We start from the raw sequence: 10,196 nt of genomic DNA on the forward strand, positions 1-10,196 counted from the left end.
TTGTAGAGAGAGAAGCGAGACGTCGGCAGAGCGTCCCTGACGACTTTCAGGATGTTGCTAATCCTCTGGGGTTCGCTGTGAAACATCTGTCTGCTATTGATTTCCCGAAACATCGTTTGTAGGACAACAGGTTGGTTTCCTGCCTTCCGCACGTCTTCGTTTACGAATAGAGTGGGGGAGGTCAAACCCAGAACACCGTCGACGTGTCTCATCCTCGTATTGAAAATGTTGCTGAGCAAAACGTTACTAGAACGGGTCCTCTCCGTCGCAGGAGAGGTAATGGCTGTCTCGAGCTTTTTCTGTAACCTATCGAGTTTGTTTCTCGAAGTGATTAACCATTCTACAACCAGAGGCGTTAGTTTGGAAAATTTACCACATAATACGAGAGCTGCAATCGTCAGAAGATCTGTGTGATTTCTTTCGACACAGTCATCGGCGTCGTTGTCTTTTTGGTTGGAACCTGATGGTGGTGGTGGTGGTGGTGGTGGTGGTGGTGATGGTGATGGGGGTAGTGCTGGTAGGGATGATAGTAATATTTCTTCTTGTTGTGGTGGTGGTGTGTCTTGTTGTTGTTGTGGTGGTGGTGGTGTTGTTGGTGGTGGTGGTGGTGGTGGTGGTGGTGGTGGTGTTATTTTTTTAATGTTGATTTTTAACTCTGGCAAGAAATGATCTATTTATGGAAGAGGAAGAGGAATATTCAATTAATGTCTGTTTAAAATTATCATATATACTTAATATCGTATTTCTTTTATCTAAAATTCTACATGTATCGTCATAAATTTTATCGTACATATTTTTCACATCACTTTGCAGTTCCATCATTTGAGAAAACAATTCTTTAGATTGTTCGTAAATTTCATAAGCCAATTGTTGTTCTTTATTACACAATTTAATAGTTTTCTCTACCAAATCATATTCTTTACTACTACTACTACTTCTTTTTTTACTACTAGATTTATCACCATCGTACTTTAATAGAACCATACATATCTTATCTATGTCACTAATGTAATCCAATGATAATTGTAGATATTGTTGACTCGACTTTATAATTTCGTCTTTCTTCTCATCACTCTCGTCTTTCGTCTTTGAGTCGGCAATGTCACCGTTAACGTTATCGTTACCGCCACCGTTATCGTCGTCGTCGTCATTACCGCCGTTGTCAGCGCATTCGCTATTTCCTTTAGATCCGAGTGACAGGGTCAATCTCGAAACGGGAGCATATAACCAATTCGAATATATTTCCGGATAGAGCTTGTCTAACAGTCGTTTAAAAGTTTGTACGGGTAATGCCCTGTTCGCAATGGTCGACGTCGAGTCCGGTTTTATCCTTACCTCCGTGATAATGGCAGGGGAGTTGACGGATGCCGTCTTTATCAAATTTTCTTTATTGTGGACAATACTCTGTAAACCAACATTCAGGAAGAGCTGGTCTCGTAACGTCTCTCCCGTGTGAGAATTCGAACAATCGGCATAGAACGATTCGTACACTTTTTTGACGTTGGCGTTGATGCGAGAAAGAGTCGTCATGGTATGAGACAGAGCTATGTTTTGTTTATTATTATTCGATGTTTTAAAATCTTTCTCTATCTGCATTCTCATCTTTTTTCGCTTAGGCGAATCCATAGTATTCTTGGCAAAAAGCTCACCTATTACGGTATTCTCTTTGGTTAGCCTCACAGATACAATTCTTCCCTTTTCGTCTATATAGACGTCTTTAGGTGCAAATTGTTTTCTGAAAGAGGCGAGTTTCTTTAGATAATTTTTATAATGTTGGTCGTCTCCCATGTCGTTTCCCTTGCTATTTGTGTCATTATCATCATCATCATCATCATCATCATCGCCGCCGTCGTCGTCGTCGCCTCCTCTATTTGCTAGTCTTAGAATATCGCTGTGAGACCATCCTTCCATGAAAAAGTTACGACCGTATATAAAGGATATGGCTCTCTTCATATCACTGAGATTGTCACTGTAGTAATATAATTTATTATAATTTGTATAATGTTCGAGTATATCCTCCTCCTCTTCCTCTTCCTCATCATCGTCATCATCATCATCGTCATCATCATCATCGTCATCATCATCGTCATCATCAACATCAAATTTATTTTCTTTATAATAAATATCCTTATCATCGGTTTCATCAACATCATCATCGTCATCATAATCCATATCGCTAGTAGAATCAGCATCGCTCATATAATCATTGTTATCGTGGTCGTATCTAAAATTATTGTTATAAATACCATCAAATAATATCTTATTAGCGGCAGTTGTTGTAATAGTAGAAGATGAGTCGATATCCATAGACGAACACGGATCGCTTGCAATACACGTATAGATCGACGGCGATTTTCTATAACCTTTCTTATGGGTCTTATTAGTCTTAAAGAGACGGTCCACATAATGCTGTTTCTGTTTTTCCGAGAGCATCGAAGGACCAGTCAGAATTTCGGAGAGTGTGCTTGTGTCTGTTTTGATAGCACCTTCCCCATCTCTTTCTCTTTTTCCCGTTCCGATTAATTTTGTCAAGTCTCTGTAAATATTACGCATCTCGTCCGCGTCTTTATTTCTCACGTGGTTCCAGACCCGCTTAAAGGTCAGAGCGGCGTTCTTAGCCGATACGCCTTTGGTTGTCACATTCTTAAACGTCTCACACACAATCTGACAGACTATTACGAGTTTCGCTATGCTCAATCTCGTATCCTCGCTTAGACTCGAGAGTTCCATATTTGTATCTAGATAACCCAATAAAAAATATCTGAGGAAAAAGGATAAGAATAAACCTTTTTGCAGAAACGTCTTTCCCATGAACAGCTTAACGTCGTCCATTGGCAGCATTTCGAAGACGGATCGCGTTGCTTCTTCGCCGTATTCGGTAATTCCCGTTAGGCCCAGGAGACACCGTAGCGAACTGTGCGTGGTGTTGGTGGTGCGTTGTGTTTGAGCGACGATTTCTTTAGAGCGACAGATCTGGCTGGCCAATAGATACATCTTCGCTTCTCCGTCGTTCTCGATGGCTCTACACGCAATCGCTAGTAGAACATTGGCCATTAATTCCTCGAGCACGCTCTGACGACCGCTACCGCCGGTTTTCTTGTTTAGTGCGAAATTATTACCCAGTATCGTTAATAATAAACGGTACAGTTTGTTTCCTTCGACTAGATTTCTCTTATAACGAGAATCGTCCCTTGCTATATCATTGACGAAAGCCTCGATCTTTTTTATAGATGCGATGTAATCCCTTTTCAAAACCTTACACTCTCTCGTCAGTAACGAGTAAGTGTTGCCTATCGAAGGCGAGAAACGAGCTCTACTGCACGTGTCACCTCTGATGGTCGCAGTAGTGTTGTCATCATCAACATCATCATCATCATCGTCGTCGTCGTCATAACAACCCTTCGACGATAATAAGTCGTTACGCCTGTGACCATCATCAAATATATCCGCAATGTTTGAATAGAAATCTTTATAGAATCCAAAATCCACATGATCCTTGCCGATGCGATCAACACCATAAACCTTGGTGCAGACATCATCATCTTCATTATCATCATCGTCCCCCCCGACATCATCGCCATCGTATTCTCCGTTTGTGGTATATCTAGCAAAGACATGTCTCTTACATTTTCCTCTGTCTCTCTCAGACGGAGAATTGCGACGGCGGTTATTTTCGATTACAGAGAGAAAGGTCCTATACTGTGACGGTTTGGCTAAGAGTGCGATCAGAGAATGGGTGCTCGATAAATTAAGATGGTCGAGCACCGGAGAATTGGCCGATAGCCATTTTATCATCTTTCGAGCCGACATCCTCGCGGTACTATCGATACTCAGAATACTGATAACGATACACATCTCGTATATGGCTCTAGTGGCTTCTACTAGAGCAGTTTTAAAGACGGGAACGTTGTCAATCGTTTCGTATACTAAATCGGTTTTGACAGACAGGTCATCGAGCGAAGAGAAGGATGTGTCTTGGTTGTCTCTATTGCTCAAGAAGCTATTGTTCGTTCTGTGATGCGGTGATGTGAGCATAGACAGTGTAGTCCACGAAGAATCGACATGGTCTGTAGACTGATCGTTATTATTATTTTTATATAATCGATTAGACATGATCGATAAGACCTCATCGACATCCTTCGTTTTACCGTTCGTCTTATAATCTCTGTGGAAACTCGATGCGGTTAAAAGGTCTCTGGTATACCTGTTTATCTCTCGAGCCCTCGAAATTAAATCTTTCGAATAGAGAGTGATCGATCTGGTAAGGGACGAACCCAGGCCGTTCGGGTTCGATATTATTTTATCGAGTGCCATATTGAAGGTGGAATCGGATGTCGGCAGAGTTTCGAGCGCTCTATTGCCGAGGAGGGTGTTTTCCCAGTCGGCGTATTCGCTTTCCCTGAGCCTCAACATGGGATTGTAATAAGACGACAGCACTCTTATCTGACTGGGTGTTAACGTTTCGTCGTTATCGGTGACGATCCTGTCGAACAGAGGTAAAGCCTTCCGAGAAAAATAAGAGGTGGGCATTCTTAGGCAATGCCGCACCAACACATCGCTTTCGGAACAAGAAGAAGAAGCTGCTGCTGCTGTACTGCCGTTGCTGCTACTGCCGTTGTTGATGTTGCCTCTTCTTCTTCTTCTTCTTCTGTTGCCGCTGCCGGACCGCCCGTTTTATCACCCGCTCGACGGCATCCTATAGCGTTAAAGCGTTTGGCCAATTTGAAGACGGCCCCCGTGTTGTGATTGTCGTCTTCACCGCATAAATCGTCGGGTAGGTCTGTAAGTCCTAGCATCAGACAAGAGGGATTGAGTTCTCTCACGGAATCGATCGTCGTTTGTAGAAAAGCGTCGATGCACTTGGAGAAGAGATTTTCGGACGGAACCCATAGGTTGAAGAGCGCGAGCGTGTGAGGGGGTAAGGGGAAGAAGGCATTCTGCTGGCGGGATAGAGTCAAGACGACATTGGCGTACAAGGATTTAATAAAGCTCAGTAGAGGGGATACGTCCAATGCGGAGGGTACCGTGTGTAGTACGTGATATGCGACGATGAGAGCGTCCTGATAAACGCTCTGTATTTTCTCGAGACTCAGGGACGGCGACGATGCCTTTACGACGTACTCTTTTAAATTGCCGACCGAGCCGTGGATAGTCTCGAGGCCTTGAAATTCGGGATGAATGTTTTTTAAATATGAGCATATCGAAGAATACGTGTAACCCTTTGGCACACAGACGGTAACGTCTGTCTTGTCTACGGTCATCAACAGGGGCATGTCGTGCTCGAAGCGGTACTTGTTGTTAATCGTCTCACTCTCCTCCTTGTTTAACTGTCGCTTTAGCGCACTCGTGAATATCTCCGCTATACGGTAATCGGTCAATGACGCGGTATTGTTTTTTCTGGCTTGCTCGAACAAGGGTTTCAGTTTCATCATAGTGTCGGTGCAAGAACTTATAAATTGGATCAGAGATGAAAGTCGAGGGCGATTTTCGTCCGATAATATACTATGGAACGGAATCTCCGTCTTTCGAATGTCAGAGCTGTCTCCCAGCAGCTCGACTCCGCAGCTGTCGTCGTCGTCGTTCGAGATGAAATTCGTCAAGCTGTTCAGTAGATCGTCTACTATCTTGGCGATGTTCTTGGAGTTGATGGACCTGTCCCCGGAACCCGTTTTCCACTCTTCTCTATTCAGCTGGTCGTGCCTGTTGATGATTTCGGCCACGCTGAAATCGTTTATGTTCTTGAAGTATTGGTCGTGATTCGCTCGCGTTTCCACGTAATCTCTGTACATCAGCGTTCCGACGTTGTTCGCGAAACTGTCGATGAGGATCCTGCCGTTGACACCGACGATGGAGAAGAACGCCGTGTTGAGCCATATGTAACTGATGAGACTGACGAAAGTGTGTTCTGTCATATCCCCGGAGAGTATCAGTTCGGTCAACCGTCTAACTTGTTGAGGGGTTTTGTCTCGTAAAGATTTATCCAGGAAGACTTTATAGGCGATGAGTTTCGAGATGATGAACACCGGCAGACGCACGACGTTGCGGATAGAACCCCCGGGACCGTGCAGACCAACGGGACTCGTCTCTACCATTACGTAGAGCGGCTGCTCCGTGTTGGTCGCACCCGTCAGGGCCGAAATGGCGACGCCCACGTTATCACAGTAGCCACCCCACCTCCGCACACACGCGTTCTTCATGTTGTCGATGTTCCTAATGTATCTGGCGGTATTTCTGTGCGACAGTTTATTCAGCGCCTGCATTCGCTTGGGTTCGACCGTAAAATCTGACGCCTCGTCAATGCCTCCGAGGTGGATGTTGATCGAACCCTGCAGCAGCATGTTGCTGATGTTCGTCAAGTATTTCGACAGGGCGTTTAGATTGTGCTTTCGATTTTCGTGAAGGGGGAACCTGAAAGCTCTGCCTAACTTTAGAAACCCTCCGAGATTAAACACGCCGGCCACTTCGCGGGGCACGCTCGCCATTAGGAAGCGATCGTCTCCAATGGTGGTTGTACCGACACCACCACCCGTGAGAGAGTTGGACCTGCTAACGATCGTATTATCCAGAGATCTGTCGGCATCGCCGATGGTATCTAATAATCTGTCGTAGAGCGTGGCTCTGGCATTCTCGTGAGCGGCGATATTGCGGCCACCCTTTCCGACATCCGAGAGAAGCCTTCTCTCGTTATCGCCCAGGTCGTGCAGGAGCGAAACGATCTTAGCGTTGTTGAAAGTTGCCAGCGCATCGGCGGTAGAATCTCGATGAGGCTGATACGTCCACTGCGTGAGTGCCGTTCCTAGTTCGTGTAAACATTCTCTGGCATACCTCGCGTTGGCTCTCTGTTGTCTTTCTTTCTCTTTCGAGAGCGGATCGATTATTTCCCGGCCGTTATGATCAACGAGGCGAATCCGAGAACAGGCATCGCTGCTGTTGTTATTGTCATTATCGTCACCGTTATCGTTATCACTGTTACGATAATGAGTAGCTAATGCCGTCTTCGCCAAGAATACACCAGTACCTATACTACATTTGTTAAATCCAGCCTGGGTCATCTGAATAATGGACCTAAACCAATCGACGAATACCTTATTTTTAAGAAAGATATCTGTCATACCGGACTGCTCCCAAAAGACGGGCACAGATCCTTGTAGCAGAATACCCGATTTGTCATAAACTTCTCTTTCTGCTTCTTCTCCTCCTCCTCCTTCGGTCTCGGCCGTGTTTCTTGTCAAAATGTTATTTATTCTATTCGCGTCTTTAACGGTTAATCTGTCGGTTATTCTAATTCGGGTCACCGTCTTGTCGTTGCCACTATCTGTCGTTTTATCACCCGGAAAACTTATGAACAATAAGGGAGTATGAAGACTAACATTCTGGTTATCGTTGGTAGTGGTGGTGATAGTTGATGTCGGTATCAGTTGTGCGTCGTCAGGGGAACTAGCCGTGAAGGGAATTAAAAATGATCCCAGATACATGAGTTTTCTATCGTTCTTTTTTAAACTCGTTGTTAACGTCTTAAAACCGTCTGCTGAAAACGGGTCATCAATTCGGTAAACTGTAGAGAGCATAGAACACACTGTCTGTAAAAAGGATTGTGCGAATAATTGAGTGATGTGATATGCGTATTCTTCTTCTTCTTCTTCTTCCTCCTCCTCGTCCTCTTCATCGCCGTTCGTATTTTTCCGACTATAGAGTTTTCTCTTACTGCCTAACGCAACCTTAATATTACAGTCGGGTTGGCCGTGCAGCTTTTTATCTCTCTCATGACCGTGCCAATCTGATGTCCAACCTTGGATCTTCATACGGTTATCGATTCTGAATCCTCGGCGAGGTCTCTTTCGTAAAACATTTCTATAGAGCGAATTGAGATTGTCTGCATTCTCGCCGTTACTTATGTCACGCTGCACTATTTTCCGGAGCGTCTCTTCGAGAGTTTCGTTGAATAATCTTACTGCGGAGTTAGCGTCTATGTCACCGATGTGTTTAGAGAGCGACACCCCGTCGACAAGTTCCCGAGCTGTATTTTGCTTCGATGATTTCTTTGCGATCTCTCTTAGAATAAATATGATATTGTCGAGCAGTCCCACCGCCCACGAGCATATCGCTATCGAAACGGGAGAGGCGTTCCTGGCACCCTCGAGGCTACCACCCAAGGCCTGATCGCGAAGCCTATACAGATCACGCACGGCAGCATCGAAGGAACTCTGATTCTTCAGGATCTTCCTTATATATTTTCTACGACTCGCCCTGCTATTTTCCGGACCGCTCACTAATACGGCATCCTGTAAACCCGCCTTGGCGAGTATCTTAAAGGCCGCAATCTGTATCTTGGCGATGTTATCGGTTATGGCAGCTGCTGCGGATAGCGACGGAATCAACATTCGAGGTCTCGGAATTCGCGCATTGCTCTTCTTTTTCCCTGCCGTGTTTGGTAGAGATATCACAAACGACTCGTCGCATGATAAATGTCTAGCATCCGCACAGAGCGATGAGTCTGTCACAGTAATCCGTGGAAGAGTGAGGCAACTATCGGAAGACAGGGAAAGAAACCAATCGGCTACGGCCACACCTCTCTCCACTCCGAGATTATCTTCCCTATGCTTGTAAACATCCTCTGTAGGATGATACATCGCTAGGTGTTATACACTTGACCGGAAAATGTTATGATGGTATTCTATTGCCTATTATGTGACTGGAAGGGTTTATTGTATTCGTCTAGTTTATATATGACAAGTAGATACGAAATAAAAATAAGTTTACGTAGGACATTGGCTGAATAAAGAAAAAATAGATACGCTTTTTAGGCTGAATAAAAAAATAGATACACTTTTTATATTTAATTTAATACCTCATAACATATTGTACGTTATACAGAAATATTACACGAAACAGTAGTCACCGAGCAGTAGGCTGATGTTCACCGTCCGTCGCCCGTTCGTCACCACCTCCATTTTTTGTCGAGCGAGATGACGAGCTCTTGACTTGTTGGTAACCGGGAATCTTCGTTGCTGGATTCGATGCGTTCGTCAGAGTCTATGTCGCTAAGACGACAAGATAAAATAACAAGGAGGCACAATAAATTTTGCATTAGCGCAATACGGACTCGTTAAGCTGATAGGCCCGCACCCTCTGCGACAGGAGCCTGGTTCTCCTGCAGGAGTCGGTTCGTTTGGTCCATCAGCCGCCTCAGGGATTCGGCGCTGAGCAAGAAGGGTTGCCCCGCTGCGACCATCCTCAGCCGCGCGTCGTCGCCCTTCATTCCCACAGGCTCCTCGCTCGGCGTCGGGGAAACAGCCCCGGCGCCGCCCACGACGATGTATATCGTCTTGGGCGCCTTGGCCTGAGGCGGAGCAATCGCCTTCCCATTTTCCTCACTGGGATGAGAGCGAAGGCGCTTGCGCTGGCCGCCGTCAGGGCTTCGGTCTCTCGCAGGCAGCGCGGACGTCCGCTTTCTGGCAGGGACGCCCCTCCCCTCCCCTGCAGCAGGTCGAGCTGAAGCACCACCTCCGGCTCGGGCTCCTGCGCGGAGGTCGGACACCTCTCTCCTCGCCCGCCGGGCCTCCGAGCCGCCGATCTCCACTCTCGCGCTCTCGGCAAACGAGTCCTCGATCGCCGCCATCTTCCTGAGGAAGGCCGCGTCCATGCTGTTGCTGAGGCGCCTGTGCTGTGCCTGCATCACGGCCTGCGGCGGCCGGTGCCGAGCGGCCACTATGGCGGCCGCGCCGCACACGCGGGAGAAATCCATATAGACGGTGCCGGCGGCGCTGCAAGGGCCGCTGCCCGAGATCCTCACGAACGACCTTGTCGCGATGCCTGAGTTATGCGGGGCGACCATCGCTCGGTAGCACTTGTTTTTTTTTCCGATCTAGAAAGTACAGAAATGGAATTATTATCAGCGATTTTCAAATTAACACCGTCACTTAAAGTTCACTCCTGATATATCATTTCGTGATTTCTGAATACTAACAATAAAAGCACGTTAAACTTACTTCGCCAAGTCGCTGGTAGTCGGAAATATTCATCCAGCTACTCTCGCTGTTTCACTGTTGGCGGCGTGAGCAATTCTCTCTGAATGAGTTGGGTTACACGACCTCTGCCGCATTATAAACGTACGCTGCGCCGCCACATAAACGTACGCTGCATGAAGATACCGTTGCGTGTTTTGTATCATTTTATTGTTTTCTCTTTCTTCCTTC

At 46.1% G+C, this 10,196-nt stretch overlaps 1 protein-coding gene across 1 annotated transcript; it reads right to left on the reverse strand.

Moving 5' to 3' along the window:
* Positions 1-9,106: 9,106 nt before the first annotated feature.
* Positions 9,107-9,835, reverse strand: LOC119571095. Its single transcript, XM_037918550.1, has one exon. The coding sequence runs from the start codon at positions 9,833-9,835 to the stop codon at positions 9,107-9,109; it is 729 nt and encodes a 242-aa protein (XP_037774478.1).
* Positions 9,836-10,196: the final 361 nt, after the last annotated feature.

The sequence above is a fragment of the Penaeus monodon genome, unplaced genomic scaffold (assembly GCF_015228065.2).
Source record: "Penaeus monodon isolate SGIC_2016 unplaced genomic scaffold, NSTDA_Pmon_1 PmonScaffold_51, whole genome shotgun sequence".
Classification (NCBI taxonomy): Eukaryota; Metazoa; Arthropoda; class Malacostraca; order Decapoda; family Penaeidae; genus Penaeus; species Penaeus monodon.